The following is a 20,502-nucleotide window of genomic DNA, read 5'->3' on the forward strand; positions in this document are numbered from 1 at the left end:
ATCAATAACTACAACAACAATAAAAGGGAAAAACTAAAGGGAAAAATAAATAAATATAAAAAAAATTAAAAAAGAAAAACCAGCACACGTGGAGTTGTTTTTATCTGAGATGCTGCGAGGCAAAGTTGAGTGTTAAAGCCAGGACTGGCAAGAGTAGTCAGTGGCCTGAGGTGGGTTTTCTTATTCCTCTTTTTAATTGGAGAAGAACAGTTCTACTGATGACCACTGGTGCCCTGGCAGACCCTCAGGCAGAACCGAGCTGCACTGTTCCCTCTTGCTGCCACCTTTTAGCACGTTTAACTGCATGGGAGGAGGCCGGGCAGTGGGAGGGGGGCCCAGGATCCAGGGAAGTCACTGCACCCTCGAGAAGACGGCAGGACTTCCCACGCGAACGTGGTGGCAGCCTTGATTCTGAAGAGGTGTTTCTTCTTCTGATTCTAGAAGAAAGGAGTAGGAATAGGTTCAGGCAGAGGTAGTAGGGATAGCCTGGTAGTTGAGAAGGTTCACGCTAAAAAAACTTTCCTGTTTTTTTTTTGTTGTTGTTGTTGTTGGTTGGTTGGTTGGTTTTTCCTGCATGGTTATTGCTGGGGCTACAAATCCACTGGTCCTGGAAGCTAGTTTTTCCCTTTTGTTGCCCTTGTTTATCGTCGTTGTTGGACAGGACAGAGAGAAATCGAGAAGGGTGGGGAAGACAGAGAGGGGAAGAGAAAGATAGACAGACACTTGTAGATCTGCTTCACCGCCTGTGAGGCGACTCCCCTGTAGGTGGGGAGCCGGGGGCTCGATCTGGGATCCTTACGCTGGTCTTTGCGTTTAACCCAGGCGCGACCGCCCAGCCTCCACCTTCCTGGTTCTTAGCGCCCTTTATGTCATGAGCTTCTTGACATCACACCAGTGCCTAGCAGTCTGTTTACTGGGTAGGTCAGAGAAACCTAACGGCTATTCACGTGCTAATAGTTTATTAGGTATTTGAAAAATAAATTTGGTAATGTATACCTTCCTCTCATTTTTATTTATTATGGCCCCCACGCTTGTACAATTTGAACACTCCAATGTCACCTTCTCATTCAGAGAAAGAAACAGAAACCACAGCACCTACCCATGTCTTTATATTTTACCCTTCAACTTTAGAGACACGGGAGAAATAGCACGGCACAGCTCCACTGTGCAGTGGGCTTCCCCTGTGCTGCGCTCAGTGCCCCCATGCCATGCTGAGGGCCTAAACCCAGTCCTGGCTCCAGGCAGACTGCGATGCATCAGGTGCGCTAGCTGTCCCAGTAATTCTATTTAATTGGTGAATCAAGGAACTTTTATTTTAATTTATTGGGGGCTAATGGATTAATTGTGGTCACATGGGAACAGTGGGGCTTTACCACCTTTGCCTCCAGGGTTATTGCTGGGGCTCGGTGCCTGCACTACGAGTCCACTGCTCCTGGAGGCTATTTTTCCCATTTTGTTGCCCTTGTTGTAGGTGTTATTGTTGTCATAGCTGTTGTTGTTGGATAGGACAGAGAGACGTTGAGAGAGGAAGGGAAGACAGAGGAGGAAAGACAGACACCTGCAGACCTGCTTCATTGCTTGCGAAACGATCTCCTGCAGGTGTGGAGCTGGGGGCTCAAACCAGGATCCTTACGCCGGCCCTTGCGCTTTGTGCCATGTGCGCTTAACCCGATGCGCTACCTCCCATCTCCCAGGTTTGTTTTGTTTTGTTTTTGTTTTTTAAAGTTATTTATTAATGAGAAAGATAGGAGAGGTACATGTGCTACTGGGGATTGAACTCAGGACTTCACGCTTGAGAGTCCGATGCATTATCAGGACCAAGTGAGCTTGTTTGCATGCTGTTGGCCCTCACTCTCCTTTTGAAGGTTCCTGTTATTTATTGCATTTGGAAACTAAGCAGCACAGGAGGAAAAGAGAGTAGAAGAAGAAACCAGCGGCTGGAGAAATAGCATAGTGATGAAGAAAAGGGTTTTCCTGCCTGAGGCACTCAAGGTCCCAGCTTCAGTCTCCGGCACCACCATAAGACAGAGGTGAGCAGTGATCTGGGAGGGAAAAAAAAAAATCAAAAATAGCATTCTGGGGAGTAGGGCATAAGCACAGTGGGTTAAGCGCAGGTGATGCAAAGCGCAAGGACAGGCATAAAGATACCGGTCTAAGTCCCTGGCTCCCCACCTGCAGGGGAGTCGCTTCACAGGTGGTAAAGTAGGTCTGCAGGTGTCTGTCTTTCTCTCCCCCTCTCTCTGCCTTCCCCTCCTCTCTCCATTTCTTTCTATCCTATCCAGCAACAATGACATCAATAACAACAATAATAATAACTACAATAAAACAACAAGGGTGACAAAAGGGAATAAATAAATATTTTAAAAAATAGCATTCTGATACAGGCAGTGCCAGGAATCAAACTAGGAGCCTCAGGTATGCAAGTCCAATGCTCTACCAAGGAACCGTTTACCTAACTACTTAATTTTTATTCTTTTTTAATTCCCTTTTGTTGTTCTTGTTGTTTTACTGTTGTTGTTATTGATGTCATTGTTGTTGGATAGGACAGAGAGAAATGGAGAGAGGAGGGGAAGACAGAGAGGGGGAGAGAAAGATAGACACCTGCAGACCTGCTTCACTGCTTGTAAAGCGACTCCCTGGCAGGTGGGGAGCCAGGGCTTGAACCGGGATCCTTATGCAGGTCCTTGCACTTTGAGCCACGTGCGCTTAACCTGCTGCACTACCGCCCAACTCCCAGCTATTTTTTAAAAATTGAATTAATTATTTTAGTGAGAGACAAAGATAGATATCAGAGCACTGCACAGCTTAGGCTTATGATGGTCCTAGAGATTGAATCTGCAATTTTGGAATCTCAGGCATGAAAGTACTTTGCCTTATGTTATCACCCAGCCCAACCTCACTCCTGATTTGTAAAAGACATTTATTACGTTATTGTGTGTGTGTGTGTGTGTGTGTGTGTGTGTGTGTGTGTGTGTGAGAGAGAGAGAGAGAGAGAGAGAGAGGAGAGAGAGAGGAGAACAACATTCAGTTACATGAAGTGCTAGGGGCTGAACAGAAGGTCTCTCCCATGTCAGGAGTCTACTGCATGTGCTGAGTCGCCTCGTTAGCAGCTACGACGATTTATTTCTTTAATTTAATTAATTTATTATTGGATAGAGACAGAGAGAAACTGAGAGTGGAGGGGGAGACAGAAACGGACAGAGACACAGGTGCACATGGCGCAAAGCACAAGGACCGGCTCAAGGATCCTAGTTCGAGCTCCTGGCCCCCCACCTGCAGGGGAAGTCGCTTCACAGGCGGTGAAGCAGGTCTGCAGGTATCTGTCTTTCTCTCCCCTCTCTGTCTTCCCCTCCTCTCTCCATTTCTCTCTGTCCTATTCAACAACAAGAACAGCAATGAGAACAATAACAACAAGGGCAACAAAATGGGGAAAATGGCCTCCAGAAGCAGTGGATTCATGGTGCAGGCACCGAGGCCCAGCAATAACCCTGGAGGCAAAAAAAAAAAAAAGAAAAAAGTAATGGACAGAGACAGAGAGACACCTATAGCCCTTCTTCATTACTCATGAAGCTCTCCCCCTGCAGGTGGGGATGAGGGGCTTGAACCCTGATCCTTGCGTATTGCAGTGTGTACACTTAACCAGGTGCACCACTGCCTGGCCCCACTATTATTTTTAATTCTTTATTTTAATTTCTTTCTTTATTTTAATTTATTTAATTTCTTAATTTTATTCTTTATTTTGATTTCTTTATTTTAATTTCTTTATTTTTAATTTCTTTACATTCGACAGTAAATACAATAGTTTGTACATGCATAACATTTCTCAGTTTTCCACATACAACCCCCACTAGGTCCTCTGACCCCAGAGTCTTTTATATTTCTTTTAAAATTTTTTTATTATCTTTATTTATTTATTAGATAGAGACAGAAATGGAGAAGGGGGAGATAGAGAGGGAGAGAGACAGAGAGACATCTGCAGCCCTGCTTCACCACTTGCAAAGCTTTCCCCTTGCAGGTGGGGGCCGGGGACTCGAACCTAGATCCTTGAGCATTATAGCATGTGTGTTCAATCAGGTGCGCCACCACCCAGCCCCTTATTATTTATTTATTTTTTTTCCTTTTTTTTTTCCCCTTTTGTTGCCCTTGTTGTTGTTATTATTATTGCCATTGTTGATGTTGTTCATTGTTGGATAGGACTGAGAGAAATGGAGAGAGGAGGGGAAGACAGAGGGGGAGAGAAAGATAGACACCTGCAGACCTGCTTCACTGCCTGTGAAGCGACTCCCCTGCAGGTGGGGAGCTGGGGGCTCAAATCGGAATCTTTACACTGGACCTTGTGTTTCGCACCATGTGCCCTTAACCTGCTGCGCCACTGCCCGGCTCCCCCCTTATTTTAATTCTTTAAAAGATTTATTTATGGGGGCTGGATGGTGGTGCACCTGGTTGAGTGCACATGTTACAGTGTGCAAGGACCCGGGTTTGAGCCCCCAGTCCCCACCTGCAGTGGGAAAGCCTCACAAGTGGTGAAGCAGGGCTGCAGGTGTCTCTCTGTCTCTCTCCCTCTCTATCTCCCCCTTCCTTCTCAATTTCTGGCTGTCTCTATCCAACAAATAAAAATAATTAAAAATGTTTTTAAAAGATTTATTTATTCATTTCATGAGAGAGAGGGGGAAAGAGTGAGAAGGAACTAGAGCATCGGTTATTAAACTACAAGAAAAAACAAGGGCAACACAAGGGAAGACGAAAAACATGGTAACCAGAGCATCAGCGGCACACACTATCACCTGCCCCTGCGCACAGAATTCCGAATGCAACTCCGGGGAATTCAGTTGCTTCCCTGGAATCTGGATTGAGCATCTCTGGTTTCAAGTATGGTTTCATCTGCCTGGGTTTGAGAAAGTTTTGGTGCAGATGAGATTTAAAGTAGTTGTTGGAGAACAGGATGTGATGGCACAGAGATAGCCAAGGTGCTGTCACGTCAGAACATCCCAGTTGGCCCGGAGTGGAGGGTGTAGGTGAGAGGCTGAGAGTTGCTCATGGATCATTTACTGCAAGTTACGAAGTGCAGAGACAGAAAGATAATATTTAAAAAAGATTTATTGATTTATGAGAGAGAGAGAGAGAGAAAAAAAAAGGCTAGACGGAGGGAGGAAGAGAGATACCCAGGGCAACGCTCCACTCTGGTAAATGCAATGCCGGGAGGCAACTCCAGAGCTCATGTTTGCAGGTCTGACGCTTCTCCTGCTGCACCACCTCCTGGACCACTGAAGTTGGATCTATTTTTCTTTGATGCCAGAGTTTCACTGGGGTCTCATCTAAAGCAGTTTAAAAAAAAGTTTTCTTTTTTTTTTTTTTTATAAACATTTTTTATTGCAGAGTAGTATTCAATCTCACAACTTCTTTTTTTTTTTAATTTTGTTTTTTAATTTTGTTTTTGAGAGAGATGCAGAGAGAGAAACACACACACATAGAAACACCAGAGCACTGCTCAGCTTTGGCTTATGGTGGTGCGGGGGATTGAACCTGGGACTTAGGAGCCTCAGGCATGGGAGTCTGTTTGCATAACCATTATGCTGTCTCCCCCGCCCAAAAGTTTTCTTTTTTTAAAAAAATTATTTATGTTTATTTTTTTATTCCCTTGTTGTTTTATAAAACACTGTTTTAAGAATCTTAATTTGGGTGGAGAGAGATGGTTAAAGCATTGGACTCTCAAGCATGGGGTCTCTGGCATCATCTGTGCCACGGTGATGATCTGGTTCTTTCTCTTTCTTTCTGTTTATTTATTTATTTATCTATATATAAAAGAGATAGAGAGGGAGAGAGAAAGAGAGACACCTGCAGCCCTGCTTCCCCACTTACGAAGCTTTCCCCCTGTAGGTGGGGACCAGGGGCTTGAACCCGGGACCTTGAGTACTGTCATGTGAGTGCTTAACCAGGTATGCCCCCTGGTTCTTTCTCTCTCTGTATGTTATTTCTCTCTCCCTCTCTCTCTCTCTCTGTGTTATTTCTAACCTGCCCCTGGTTCCTTCTTTCTATGTGTGTGTTATTAATTAATAAACAAGTTACCCAGTAGTGCACACATTTTACCATGTGCAAAGGCTGGTTCCCACCTGCAGGGAGGAGGCTCTATGAGTGTTGAAGCAGTGCTGCAGGGGTCTCTCTTTCTCCAGCTCTCTATTCTCTCTTCCCTCTATCAAAAATTAAGAGGGGGGGAGAAAGAAGAAAATAAAAAGTCACTCAGAATGGTGGATTTGTTATGTAGGCACTGAGCCTCAGTGATACCCTGGTGACAAATTATAATAGTTCTAATAATGGACATTAATTTAGTAGTTGTTTACTAGAGTGGTTGAAGAGAAAAAGTGAAAATTAAGAGACTCATTTATGAGCCCTTTATATATAATGATTCAGGTCTGAAGACACGCAAGCAGAGCTGCTCAAGTTTAGAGAATGACGGATCTGAAACAGAAATTCATTTAGAAATGCCCAGCTGGAAATGAAAATCAGGTTCAGGTGGCCTGGGAGGTGGCGCAGTGGATAAAGCACTGGATTCTCAAGCATGAGGTCCCAAGTTCAATCCCCAGCAGCACAAGTTCCAGAGTGATATCTGGTTCTTTCTCTCTCTCTCTCCTCCTATCTTTCTCATCAATAATAAATAAAATCTTTAAAAACTTAGGTTCAGTTATGTAGATTTGGGTGTTATTTACTGAATCTTTGAGTGTGTGTGTGTACGTTGGGGGTGGGGAAGCACAGATGAAACAAAACGAAGAGGAGGTTCCCCAATAAGCTGTGCATGGTGCAAAGTGAACAGCCTATTGTTCACATAGAATAAAACCTTTTTTCAAATGTTTGAGGTACTACAGGCATTATAAGTAATTGGAAATTGTGGCTAATTAAAGGTTAATAGAATTGGCTTTACTTTTTAAAAATATTTTTTTTTACTTATTCCCTTTAGTTGCCCTTGTTGTTTTATTGTTGTAGCTATTATTGATGTCGTTGTTGGATAGGACAGGGAGAAATGGAGAGAGGAGGGGAAGACAGAGAGGGAGAAAGATAGACGCCCGACTCCCGCCTTCTGAGTTTTTCTTCTCCAAAATGTGCTTTTCTGTTTTCGCCAACCTAGATGACCAGTAGACACGATGGAACAGTCCTCCGTTGATTTAGAACAGCATCAAGCCACCGTGCAACTCTAAGTGTGTATTTTCAGACTTGTTTATTATGAGAAAGAGAGGCGCAGAGCCCTGCTCAGTTTCAGCATAAGGTGGTGCCAGGGATTGAACCCATGGCCTCTGGAGCTTCAGGCACGTGAGTGAGTGAGTGACTGCTCTACCAGGCTGAGCTGTCTCCTCAGCCTTAAACATGTATTTTCAGGAACACTGCAGTTACAGGAAACTGGGATAAAATCTTCGGTGACCACAGAGCACATCCTGACATTGATTTGACTTTCAGGGAGGAGGCCGCTTCCCGGTGTAACACATCCAGGACACGGCCTTCCCCACTCCTCCTCAGAACTTACCTCCCGAGGCTTCCTCCACTCTCCCGCCAGCCTCCTTGGCATGAGTCCTGGAGGTGTGAGTGCTGGGCACTGGATGGTGGGCGCTCTGGCTTCTCACTCGCTCATAGGCTTCCTGCATAGAATTTAGAGGATGAAAACAACATCTTTAGAAAACAAACAGAACAGTTCTTGAGGGAGTCGGGTGGTAGCACAGCAGGTTAAGCGCAGGTGGCACAAAGTGCAAGCACCGGTGTAAGGACCCCGGTTCGAGCCCCCGGCTTCCCACCTGCAGGGGCGTCGCTTCACAGGCGGTGAAGCAGGTCTGCAGGTGTCTGTCTTTCTCTCCCCCTCTCTGTCTTCCCCTCCTCCCTCCGTGTCTCTCTGTCCTATCCAACAACAATAACAACAACAAGGGCAACAAAAGGAAATAAATATAAAAAAATAAAAAGGAATATAAAAAATTAAACAAACAAACAAACAAGCAGGTCTTGAAGGGTGTGTTGTTCCCACCCTCGGCCACTCCTGGGCTCTCCCCTCTCACTGCCAGCAGCCTGTTTGCAAGCTGCTGCTGTCTCTCCCTTCCTTTCTCTCTCTCTCTCCCTTTCTCTCTCTCTGTTTTTGCCTCCAAGGTTGTTGCTGGGGCTTGGTGCCTGCACTATGGACCCACCACTCCTGGAAGCCTTTTTTTTTCTTTTCTTTTCTCTTTCATTCAATAGGACAGAGAGAAATTGAGAGAGGAGGGGAGATAGACAGGGAGAGAGGGGGGTCGGGCGGTGGCTCACCGGGTTACGTGCACATAGTAAGAAGCGCAAAGATCCACACAAGGATCCCGGTTCAAGCCCACCAGCTCCCCACCTGCAGGGCATGGGGGTCACTTCACAAGTGGTGATGCAGGTCAGCAGGCGTCTCTCTGTCTCTCTGTCCTCTCTCAATTTCTTTCTGTCCTACCCCATAACAAATGGGGAAAATGGCTGTCAGGAGCAGTGGATTCATAGTGCTGGCACTGAGCCCGGTGGTAACCCTGGAGGCGAGAGAGAGAGGATGGGGGAGACACCTGCAGGCCTGCTTCACTGCTCGTGAAGTCTTCCCCTGCAGGTGGGGACTAGGGGCTCGAACCCTGGTCCTTCAGCATGATGATATGTGCGTCACCATCCCGCCCCCACTCTCTCTGGGTTGTCTCCCTTTCTGCGTCTCAGTCGGTCTGTATCTGTGTCGCCCTTTCTTCTCTCCTAATCTAGGTCTCTCTTCCACCCTTTCTCTTTCTCTCTCTCCTTGTCTAGGTCTCTCTTCCATCCTGTTTCTCTCCCTTTCTGTGTTTCTGTCTCTCCTCCTTTTTCTTTCTCCCGAGCCCTCTGTCTCTCTCTCATTCTGTCTCCTTCCCTATGTCTCTAGCTCTCCTCATCTACGCCCCCCTCCATCCTGTCTGTCTCCTCTTCTCTTTCTTTCTTCCTTTCCCTCCGTCTCTCCCATCCGTGTCTCCCCTATATTCTGTCTCTCCCTTCCTGTGTCTCTATCCCCCTTCTCTCTCCCTTTCTGTGTCTCTCCTTTTCTGTCTTCTCTTTTCGTTTTTTCTTATATATTTCTTCTATTTATTTACTTTTTTTTTTTCCTTTTGTTGCCCTTGTTCTTGATGTCGTCGTCGTTGGATAGGACAGAGAGAACTGGAGAGAGGAGAGGAAGACAGACACCTGCAGACCTGCTTCACCGCCTGGGAAGCGACTCCCCTGCAGGTGGGGAGCCGGGGGCTCGAACCGGGATCCTTAAGCCGGTCTTTGCGCTTTGCCACCTGCGCTTAACCCGCTGCGCCACCGCCCGACTCCCAGTTTCTCTTTTCTCTCTCCCTTTCTGCCTCTCTTTTCTTTCTCCCCCCCTGTTCCTCCCGTGTGTCTGTCCTGCATTGTCTCTCCCTTCCTGTGTCTCTGGCTCCCTTTCTCTCTCTCTCTCTCTCTCCCCATCTCAGTCTCTCGTTTCTCCGCGGGCCATGCCCGCCTCCTGCACTCCTGACGAAGTTGGGGCAGCTGCGGGGGGACCTCAGGGACCTGGGGCGCAGCTCGGGACCTCACCCCCGCCGGCGACCCTGACCTGTCAGTCACACCTGTGACCCCCGCGCCCCGAGCCGCCCCGATGTCCCCTCAGCCCCGCCGGGGGAGGAGCCTCGAGGAAGCCCCGCCCCGCCCGCGAGCGCGCATGCGCAGCCGCGCCGTAAACAAGCCCGCCCTCACCCCCACCCCTCGGCCTGGACCCGCCTCCGCGGGGACCTGCCCGCGTGTGGGCGTGGCCAAAAGCAGGAGGCGGGGCCTGGGGGCGGGGCCCCGAGCGGCGCCTGCGCGGTGGGCGTGATCCGGGCACTCAGGGCAGGATGAACGCTGCTTTCCAAGATGGCGACAGAGGGAGGAGGGAAGGAGATGAACGAGATTAAGACCCAATTCACCACCCGGGAAGGTCTCTACAAGCTGCTGCCGCACTCGGAGTACAGCCGGCCCAACCGGGTGCCCTTCAACTCGCAGGGGTCCAACCCCGTCCGCGTCTCCTTCGTCAACCTCAACGATCAGTCCGGCAACGGCGACCGCCTCTGCTTCAATGTGGGCCGGGAGCTCTACTTCTACATCTACAAGGGGGTCCGCAAGGTACCGACCCGGGCGGCGCCGGGCCCGCCAGCGCCGGGGGCGGAGGCCGGGGGCAGGGCGGTGACAGCGGGGGCCGGGTGAGCGGCTGACTTCCGAGTGGGCCGGCGAGTCCCCGGTGCCGCCGGGGCGAGGGGGCTCTGCCGCGCGGGGCGGGTGCGGGGCGGGTGCGGGGCGGGTGCGGGGCGGGTGCGGGCCGCCTCCCTCCCGGGGCTGCGACCTGGCCGGGGAGCGGCCCTGCGAGTCCCCGAAAGAAGTGGGACGGCCGTGCGGTCGGTCCGCCGGGGCGCCGGGCCTCCGGGCAGGGTGGGGTGCGGTGAGGGCGGGGGTTGGGGGCCGGGGAAGAAGGTCCAAGGCGGAACCGGGACGGAGACTGGGTCAGAGAGGACCGGCTCCACCTGCTGCGGGCTGACTGTGCCCCGGAGCCCCTCCCTCCGCTGCGAGCACTTTCTGTTCCCCAAACCGGCGGCGGGGCGGGGCGGGGCGGGGCGGGGCGGGGGGAAGGACCCTGCCCGGGAGAGAGGGGTTGACCGGGGCGCCCTGACCCCCCGCGCGTGTCCCGGGAAGGACGGGGCTGGAGGCTTCCGTGTGAGCGAGTCCAGGTTCTTCTCGCCCGACAAGTCAGTCGGACTGTGTCCCAAACAGGGAGGGCTCTGCCGCCGTGAAAGCGACTTTGCAGAAAGCCCCGTGTGACCATCCTTCAGAGGCATCGTCCCTTGTAGAAGGAGCGACTTTTGCAGAGCTTTGCCTCCGCCGGCCCGGGAAAACCCCCCCCCCCCCGGTTCTCCTGGAGGACGCCGTGCCGTTTGTTGCGAGGGAGGTCTCTGGCTGGACCCTGGCAAGAGTGAGGAGACAGACCACTTGGCCGCACAGTCGCGGCTCAAAGTTGGGCTGTTGAGGACGCCGCCGATGTAGGACATTTCTGAGGCTTGAACACTCTGGTAGGGAGCAGGTCCAGAACCAGTGTTTCATTCATTCGTTCATTCATTTATTTATTTTTTTAACTTGGTAACAAGAACTAGGGACAGGACAGGGATGTCTCAGTGTAGCAAAGTTGATTCATTGGTTTGCTGTTTGTGAAAAGGCGTGCTCACGCAGTCTTTGAATGTGCTCTTACAAGTTAAGGAAAGCGAGTGCTTGCCCCCCTGTCTCTCTCTCTCTCTCTCTCTCTCTCTTTCTTTCTTTCTCTTTTACCATTTCTTTAGCCTTTGGGGAAGTGTGAAGGCGTCTGTGAAGAAGTCTAGATGCTGATGGTGTTCAGTCCTACCCCTTTTGTCTCTGACTTGACCTTAGATGAGTTTCAGAAAAAGAGATTGCGGTACTACACAACAATTTATATTACGGTGTCTGGAGTGAACCTGAAAGCCCTGGAACGCTGGGCGGGTGTAGAATATAGTTAAGATAAGCGTGGGCAGGTGGAGCGCTGGACTTGCATTCCCGAGAATTCTGATTTGTTCCTTGCCACCGCATGCACCAGGGTGGTCTCTTGTAGCAAACTCTCACGTGAACTTTATAACATCTTTAAAATGAGCATGCGCCCTAGCCATCAAATAGAAAGCTGCTATTTTGATATTTCTACTAGAACTGAAATCTCAGCTTTCTCTTTTTTTTAATTTCTTATTTTTTTTATTAGTTACTGGATAAAGACAGAGAAATTGAGAGGGAAGGAGGTGATAAAGAGGAAGAGAGTCAGACACCTGCAGCCCTGGTTCCTCGCTCGTAAAGCTTTCTCCCTGTAGGTGGGTACCAGGGGTTCGAACCCAGGTCCTCGCACATTGTAAGGTGTGTGCGCTCTACCAGGTGTGCCACCACCTGGCCCCAAGTATTAACTTTCTGTGGACATTTAAGTTAGTAGATTTTAAAAAATACTTTTTTATTTATCACTGGCTGGAGACAGTAAGTGAGAGAAGAGGGGGAGATAGGGAGACAGACAGACATCTGCAGCCCTGCTTCACCACTCACGAAGCCTTCTCCCTACAGATGGGGACCAGGGGCTTGAACCTGGGTCCTTGTGCACCGCAGTCTGTGCGTTTAACCAGGTGTGCCACCGCTTGGCCCCTTAAGTTAGTAGATTTTATATTATTGGTTGTTGGAAAAGTCATGACACGTATTTACACAGAAAATTATGTCAGGGTTTTTCTGACTACCCAATAAAAGGAAGAGTCCTTAAAAACCTGAATTTAGTAGCAGTTAAGATGTTAGTTGTTGTCTTTTTCAGAAAAAGTCTGCTGGGTCAGAGGAATAGTAGGGCACATGCCTTGCCACGCACCACCCGTGGGTCTCTGGCAGCAGAGGCAGCTAGCTACCTGTCTGTCCGTCCTTCCTCTCTATCTGAATGAAGAAGCAGCCCAGAGCGGTGTGATCACACAATGCACAATGCTCCCACTCACACCAAATAGTTACTGTTGAAGTGTTTTGTTTCTGAAGCTCACGTGGAGTGGGTCGGTGCCTCTGGTCGTGGTATGAAAGTGGGTCTCGTGCTGGTGCCCAGCCCAGCGGTCGGGCTCCGGGCTCCGGGCTTAGGGCTCAGGGCTCGTGTGCGTGAAGACTGGCAGCGAGTCCCAGGGCTGCACACGCAGGAGTGGTGCTTTGCTTCTCTCTCGTTCTCCCCCCTCTCTGACACCTTTAAAAAGACAAAAGTTGGGAGTTGGGCGGTAGCACAGTGGGGTAAGCGCACGTGGCGCAAGGACCAGCATAAGGATCCCAGTTCGAGCCCCCGGCTCCCCACCTGCAGGGGAGTCGCTTCACAGGCAGTGAGGCAGGTCTGCAGGTGTCTGTCTTTCTCTCCTCCTCTCTGTCTTCCCCTCCTCTCTCCATTTCTCTCTGTCCTATCCAACAACAATGACATCAATAACAACAACAATAAAACAACAAGGGCAACAAAAAGGGAATAAATATAAATAAAAAATTTTAAAAGACAAAAGTCTAGGGAGCCAGGAGGTAGCACAGTAGACAAAGCATTGGACTCCCAAGAATGAGAGTTCAATCCCCAGCATTGCATGTGCCAGAGTGATGCTCTGCTTCCTTCCTTCCTTCCTTCCTCCCTCTCCCTCTCTCTCTCTCTGTCTCTCTCTCTCTCTTTCTTTTCTCTCCCTGTATCTCCCTCTTACAAACTTTTTTTTTTTTTTTTTCAACCAAAGCACTGCTCATCTCTGGCCGCTTATGGTGGTACGGGGGATTGAATTTGGGACTTTGGAGCCTCAGGCATGAGAGTCTTTTTGCATAGCCATTATGCTATCTACCCCTGCTCATAAACTTTTTTTTAATAGGTCTCTTGACTGGAAATACCACAATACTATCTTTTTTTTGGTGGGATGCTTGCTATTCAGTACAGCATAACACTTGGAGAACTTTTCAGAAGTACACTTTAATGTTTTTATTAATTCTTTTTTAAAAATATTATTCCCTTTTGTTGCCCTTGTTGTTTTATTGTAGTTAGTATTTTTGTTGTTATTGATGTCGTCGTTGTTAGATAGGACAGAAAGAAATGGAGAGAGGAGGGGAAGACAGAGGGGGAGAGAAAGACAGACACCTGCAGACCTGCTTCACCGCCTGTGAAGCGACTCCCCTGCAGGTGGGGAACCGGGGGCTCGAACCAGGATCCTTACGCCGGTCCTTGCGCTTTGCGCCACCTGCGCTTAACCCACTGCGCTACAGCCTGACTCCCATTTTTATTAATTCTTTTAACCACTGCTCATCTTTAGCTTATGTTGGTGCCAGGGATTGAACCTAGGACTTTTGATGACTCAAGCGTCAGAATCTCTTTGCTGCCTATACTGTTATCTCCCTGGCTTTCCCTTAAAATTATTCTTAGTATTATTTTGCCTTGGGGGTTATCATTGGGGCTCAAGTTTCTGCATTGTGAAGCCACTGCTCATGGAGGCCAGCTTTTGTCCACTGTTGTTGTTGTTGCTGTGATTGTTGTTGCTGCTGCTGCTGTTGCTGGATAGGACAGAGGGAAATGGAGAGAGGAGGGGAAGACAGAGAGGGGAGAGAAAGACAGACACCTGCAGACCTGCTTCACTGCTTGTGAATCAGCCCCCTTCCAGGTGGGGAGCCAGGGACTGGAACCTGGATCCTTGCCATGGTCCTTGTGCTTTGTACTATGTGCGCTTAACTCAGTGCCCTACTACTCAGCCTCCCCTTAAAATTATTATGATGATTTTTGCCTCCAGGGTCATTGCTGGGGCTCGGTGCCTGCACTATGAATCCACTGCTCCTGGAGGCAATTTTTTCCCTTTTGTCGCCCTTGTTGTTTATCAGTGTTGTTACTATTATTGTTGTCTACTATTGTTGTTGGATAGACAGAGAAATGGAGAGAGGAGGGGAAGACGGGGAGAAAAAGATAGACCCTTGCAGACCTGCTTCACCGCCTGTGAAGCAACTCCCCTGAAGGTGGGGAGCCGCGGGCTGGAACCGGGATCCTTATGCCGGTCCCTGCGCTTTGCGCCACCCACGTGTGCTTAACCCGCTGCGCTACCGCCCGCTTCCCCCACCTTAAAAATATTTTAAGCAAGACATATTTTTTTAAATTTTATTTTATTTATATATTATTAGGTAGAGACAGAGAGAAATTGAGGGGGGGAGACAGAGAGGGAGAGAGACAGAGAGGCATCGGCAGCTCTACTTCACTTGTGAAGCTTTCCCCCTGCAGGTGGGGACCGGGGGCTTTGAACAAGCGTTCTGTGCACTGTAGGCTGTGTGCTTAACGAGGTGTGCCACGGCGGGATCCCCAAGCAAGACAGATGTTAAACATTTTGCATCATATGGTGGACATTTCAACCTTCTTTCACCTGTGATAACTTACAGGTTTTGTTTTCCATGAATGACTTTGCAGTTATTTAGTAATTGTTATTTCTTTGTAGAATGCAGCACTGGAGAATGAACCTAGGACCTCACATATGGGCTCTGTGGGATCTTCCTAACTCTCCCGACCCCAGAGGAGAGACTGAGAGAGGGAGACAGAAACAGAGAGAGGAGAGAGACCACTGCACCAACCTTGGAGTTCTCCTTTGCCATCCATCGCGTTCCCATGTTCCAAATCCTGGCCCTCGTGTACTGCAAGATACTCGAACTGCCAAATGAGCTACCTCCTGGCCTTTGTTTTGTGATTCATTTTCTTCTTGAATATTTTCAGAGCAGGGCCTCGTACGTGTATTTCACTGCTCTGGGCCACTTTTTCATTCAGGTAGGAGAGACGGGGAGTGGTAACAGCAGCACCAGAGGTTTCTTTGAAACCCTGGCATAAGCAGCTTAAAGTATGAACTGTGTGTAGCCATTCCTGAAAGGCAGTGTGGAGCGCAGAGGTGGAGTGGGAAGGAAGCAGCCGGAGTTCTGTGGGGTTGGCAGGAAGTTCTTTTTTTTTTGGTCATCAGCCTCTTTTTTATTTTTTATTTTTTAAATTTATTTCTTTATTGGGGAATTAATGTTTTACATTCAACAGTAAATACAGTAGTTTATACATGCATAACCTTCCCCAGTTTCCCATTTAACAATACAACCCCCACTATTGTCATTCATCAGCCTTCATGGACCTGTATTATTCTCCCCACCCACCCACCCCAGAGTCTTTTACTTTGGTGCAATACGCCAATTCCATTTCAGGTTCTACTTGTGTTTTCTTTTCTGATCTTGTTTTTCAACTTCTGCCTGAGAGTGAGATCATCCCATATTCATCCTTCTGTTTCTGACTTATTTCACTCAACATGATTTTTTCAAAGTCCATCCAAGATCGGCTGAAAACGGTAAAGTCACCATTTTTTACAGCTGAGTAGTAGTCAGGAAGTTCTTGATGCATTTTTGCATAGGAGAACAGAAAATACATTGTGGCCCAGTATGTCCAGGGGCGTGATGCCAGCCATTTAAACCATCTGCAGGTCAGTTTCTAAAGCCAGAAGGGACCTCTGAGCGAGGGGTGTGCATGCTGCATTGCAGTTTTGTCCTGGTGAGTGGGAGGCTGTGAAGCCCAGCTGCGTGTGCGCAGCTCTCGGTGAGATCTAGAGAATGACTGATGAAGCTTGGTGGTCACTCAGATACTCCAAGCACTTCAGAATTCGTCCCAGTAGTTTGTCATAGAATGACCACACCGAATCTTGGCAACGTTCCTTCAAGGTGGTTGGCTGCAACTTCTTTTCTCAAAGCTCAGCATGGCCTTTCTTGTGTGAGGAGATGTAGTTTTGTGCATTTATTAATACTTTTCTCACCCAGGCTGTGTCCCTGGATTTAATACCAACACTAATGGCTTTCGCAGAGATTGGAACTACCGTGATAGTTACTGAGGGCAAGGGGATGTGGGCTCTCCAGACAGGCCCTGCGAGGGCCCTCCCCTTGAACTCTAGGGTACTTACTTTCAAACCTCTTTGTCGTCTTTATTTTATTTTATTTATTTATTTTGCCTCCAGGTTTATTGACGGGGCTCTGTGCCTGCACCATGACTCCACTGCTCCTGGTTTTTTTTCTCTTTTGTTTCCCTGGTTGTTTTATTGTTGTAGTTATTATTATCGCTTTTATTGATGTGGTCGTTGTTGGATAGGACAGAGAGAAATGGAGAGAGGAGGGGGAGACAGAGAGGGGGAGAGAAAGACAGACACCTGCAGACCTGCTTCACCGCCTGTGAAGCGACTCCCCTGCAGGTGGGGAGCCGGGGGCTCGAACCGGGATCCTTATGCCGGTCCCTGCGCTACCCACCACGTGCTCTTAACCTGCTGCGCTACCACCTGACCCCCTATTTTATTTTTATGTTTTCACTGCTCAGCTCTGGCTGATGGTGGTGCTGAGGTTGAACCTGGAACTTACAGAGCCTCAGGCACGGACGTCTTCTTGCATAACCATTATGCTATCTCCCCAGTCCTGTTTCCTCTTTTTTTTTTTTTTAAGGTTTTATTTATTTCTGAGAAAGATAGGAGGAGAGTGAAAGAACCAGACATCACTCTGGCACATGAGCTGCTGGGAATCGAACCTCATGTGTGAGAGTCCAATTTATCACTGGGCCATCTCCTGGACCACCTATTTTCCTCTTTTACAGTAGAGATTATTTGAGGATAAAGATGCTGGGGGGGGGGGCTGGGCAGTAGTGAAGTGGGTTAAGCGCACATTGGTGTGAAGTGCAACAACCAGCATAAGGCTCCTGGTTCAAGCCCCCGGCTCCCCACCTGCAGGGGGGTCGCTTCACAGGCGGTGAAGCAGGTCTGCAGGTGTCTGTCTTTCTCTCCCCCTCTCTGTCTTCCTCTCCTCTCTCCATTTCTGTCTGTCCTACTCAACAATAACAAGTGCAGTAAAAATGGTGAAGAAAAAAAGTTCGACTTTGCTGTTCTCTCTAGTCTTACTAAGGCTGTAAAGCATTTTACTCCTGGCTCTGTTGGGGTCCCGCTGCCATGTTGCTAATGTTGATTTGTGATTCTCTGTGTGAAAATCTGACTTCCTCAGAGGAGGGACTGTGCCTTTTCTGCTTTCTGTCTTTTTAGTGCCTTAGCTGTGCTCGGCATCTGGTAAGACTCTATTTGTTGAGTGAATGATTGAATGAAGCTTTGGTGTCCATTATGTCATTTAAAAAAATTATTTATTCCCTTTTTGTTGCCCTTGTTGCATTATGTCATTTTTAAACAAGATATTTAGAAGCTGAAAACCCTCAGTTTCAGACACAAAGTATCATATAGTTTTGTAACTCTTTTTTGCCTCCAGGGTTATTGCTGGCATTTGGTGCCTGCACTGTGAATCCCCTGCTCCTGGAGGCCATTTTTCCCATTTTTGTTGCCCTTGTTTTCCTTGTTATTGTTATTGCTGTTGGATAGGATAGAGAGAAATTGACAGAGGAGGGGAGAGAAAGATAGACACCTGCAGACCTGCTTCACCGCTTGTGAAGCGACTCCCCTGCAGGTGGGGAGCTGGGGGCTTGAACTGCTGGAATATTTGCAGGGTCCCTGCACTCAGCACCCTGTGCGCTTAACCCGCTGCACTACTGTCAGACGCCCGTTTTTGTAACTCTTTAACTTTTTAATATTTTATTTATCTATTCCCTTTTGTTGCCCTTGCTGTTTTGTAACTCTTTAATTTTTTAGAGACATATAAGTTATTGTTAGCTGTAACAAACTTAGCTTCCATATCATTGGGAAATTCTGTAAGGAGACATAATTTTTTGAGTGAAGCGATGGAGGGAGCCACAAAGTACAGATTACTTTTGATATACTTCCGTCAAACTTCATCACCTACCAGATCCATGTACTAGCAAACAGCTTTTAGAAACTGTACTCAGGGGCTGGGGAGATAGCATAATGGTTGTGCAAAAGGCTCTCATGCACGAGGAGGCCCTGAGGTCTCAGGTTCAATCCCCGGCACCACCAGTGCTCTACTCTCTTACCTCTTTTCTCACTAAAATAAAGTGAATAGGGGGCCAATTGTGGGGGGGGGGTCACTTCACAAGCGGTGAAGCAGGTCTGCAGGAGTCTGACTCCCCCCCATCTTTCTCTCCTCTCGTTTCTCTGTCCTATCCAACAACAGTAACAGCAACAACAAGGGCAGCAAATGGAAAGGGTGGTCTCCACGAGCAGTGGGCTCGTAGTGCAGGCCCTGAGCCCAGCAGTAACCCTGGAATTTGAAAGCTTCCATTATCTTTTCAATATAGTATGAGTCTGTGTTCAATATGTAATTTTTTAAAATTTTATTTTTATTAATATTTATTCCCTTTTGTTGCCATAGTTTTATTGTTGTAGTTACTGTTGTTGTTATTGATGTCGTTGTTGTTGGATAGGATAGAGAGAAATGGAGAGAGGAGAGGAAGACAGACATGGGGAGAGAAAGACAGACACCTGCAGACCTGCTTGTGAAACGACCCCCTGCAGGTGGGGAGCTGGGGGCTCGAACTGGGATCCTTAAGCTGGTCCTTGCGCTTTGCGCCACCTGCGCTTAACCCGCTGCGCTACCTTCCGACTCCCAGTTATTATTCTTTTTAATTGAAACCACATTCGTGATCTGGTAGAAGGCTCAGTGGATAAAGCGTTGGACTCTCAAGCACATGTACCAGGTGATGTCTGGTACTTTCTTTCTCCTCCTTTCTCAATAATCAAATCGAGAGGGAGGAAGAGGAAGAAAGAAAGAAAGAGCGGAAGGCAGGCAGGCAGGCAGGCAGGCACTACATTCATTTTCCTATAGGGAAGATGTCCTCATTCTTTGGGTGCATAGTTTATTTCTTGAATGGGAATTGGGAAGAGTGGGATGTGTTGTGAAAGCAAACATGTGACTCTTGGTCTCTGTTAGAAAGAGCGTTGTATTCACCATGCTGAAATAAAATAGGCTAAAAGAGTCAGTTGTAGCAGCTCACAGATTTTTTTGAGCTAGAGTTAAGCAGGAGGGTAATGGACTGATTTGGAAGAGAGTGAACATTTTATTCTGTCTGGGAAGCACTCTGTCAAAGACTGCAGATCAACTTTGTGCAGGAGGGTGACTTTTGAAAAGTTTTGTTCCAGGGGTCGGACGGTAGTGCAGTGGGTTAAGCATACGTGGTGCAAAGCGCAAGGTCCGGTGTAAGGATCCCAGTTCAAGCCCTGGCTCCCCACCTGCACAGGGGTCTCTTCACAGGCGGTAAAGCAGGTCTGCAGGTGTCTCTCTTTCTCTCCCACTCTGTCTTCCCCATCTCTCTCCATTTCTCTCTGTCCTATCCAATAATAACAGCATCAATAACAATAACAACGGGAGTCGGGCTGTAGCGCAGTGGGTTAAGTGCAGGTGGCGCAAAGCACAAGGATTGGCATAAGGATCCCGGTTCGAACCCCGGCTCCCCACCTGCAGGGGAGTCGCTTCACAGGCGGTGAAGCAGGTCTGCAGGTGTCTATCTTTCTCTCCCCCTCTCTGTCTTCCCCTCCTCTCTCCATTTCTCTCTGTCCTATCCAACAACGACGACAACAACAATAATAACTACAACAATAAAACAACAAGGGCAACAAAAGGGAATAAATAAATAAAATAAATATTAAAAATTTAAAAAAAATTAAAAAATTAAAAAAAATAACAGTAACAACAACAATCAGATCAACAAGGGCAACAAAAATGGGGGGTGAAATAGCCTCCAGGAACAGTGGGTTTTTCAGTGCCAGCACTGAGTCCCAGCAATAACCCTGGAGGCAAAAAAAAAAAAAAAAAGGTTTTGTTCCCCACTGACTCGTAGAGACCGGACTCCTCCAGAGAAAGTCATGCTCACACCCTTCTGCCCAGTTGTAATTTTCACGCCTCTGCTCCCCATTTATAGTTTGCAGACTTAGAAGTCTAGACCTTTTTATATCAACTTTACTTTGAGAAATGCTGTACTTAATTTAGTAGGACACATGTAGAATTAAGTGGAAACACTTTTTTCCCCCAATAAGGTTTACTTAATAGCTTCTGAAATATTGATAA

General features: G+C 48.0%; 1 protein-coding gene and 1 long non-coding RNA gene across 2 annotated transcripts in view; one reads left to right on the forward strand and one right to left on the reverse strand.

Moving 5' to 3' along the window:
- Positions 1–281: 281 nt before the first annotated feature.
- On the reverse strand, positions 282–9,633 carry LOC132535433 (uncharacterized). Its single transcript, XR_009547224.1, has 3 exons — positions 9,575–9,633; positions 7,514–7,625; positions 282–437 (listed from the first exon to the last, which is right to left on the reverse strand). It is a non-coding gene; the product is annotated as an uncharacterized LOC132535433 (long non-coding RNA).
- A 193-nt stretch (positions 9,634–9,826) lies between these two features.
- Positions 9,827–20,502, forward strand: part of WDR20 (WD repeat domain 20) — a 53,175-nt gene continuing 42,499 nt past the window's right edge. The window contains 1 exon segment of the mRNA XM_060181155.1: positions 9,827–10,119. Coding sequence (XP_060037138.1) covers positions 9,871–10,119 — 249 coding nt within the window. The 5' untranslated portion in view covers positions 9,827–9,870.

The sequence above is a fragment of the Erinaceus europaeus genome, chromosome 22, assembly GCF_950295315.1.
Source record: "Erinaceus europaeus chromosome 22, mEriEur2.1, whole genome shotgun sequence".
NCBI classification, from domain to species: domain Eukaryota; kingdom Metazoa; phylum Chordata; class Mammalia; order Eulipotyphla; family Erinaceidae; genus Erinaceus; species Erinaceus europaeus.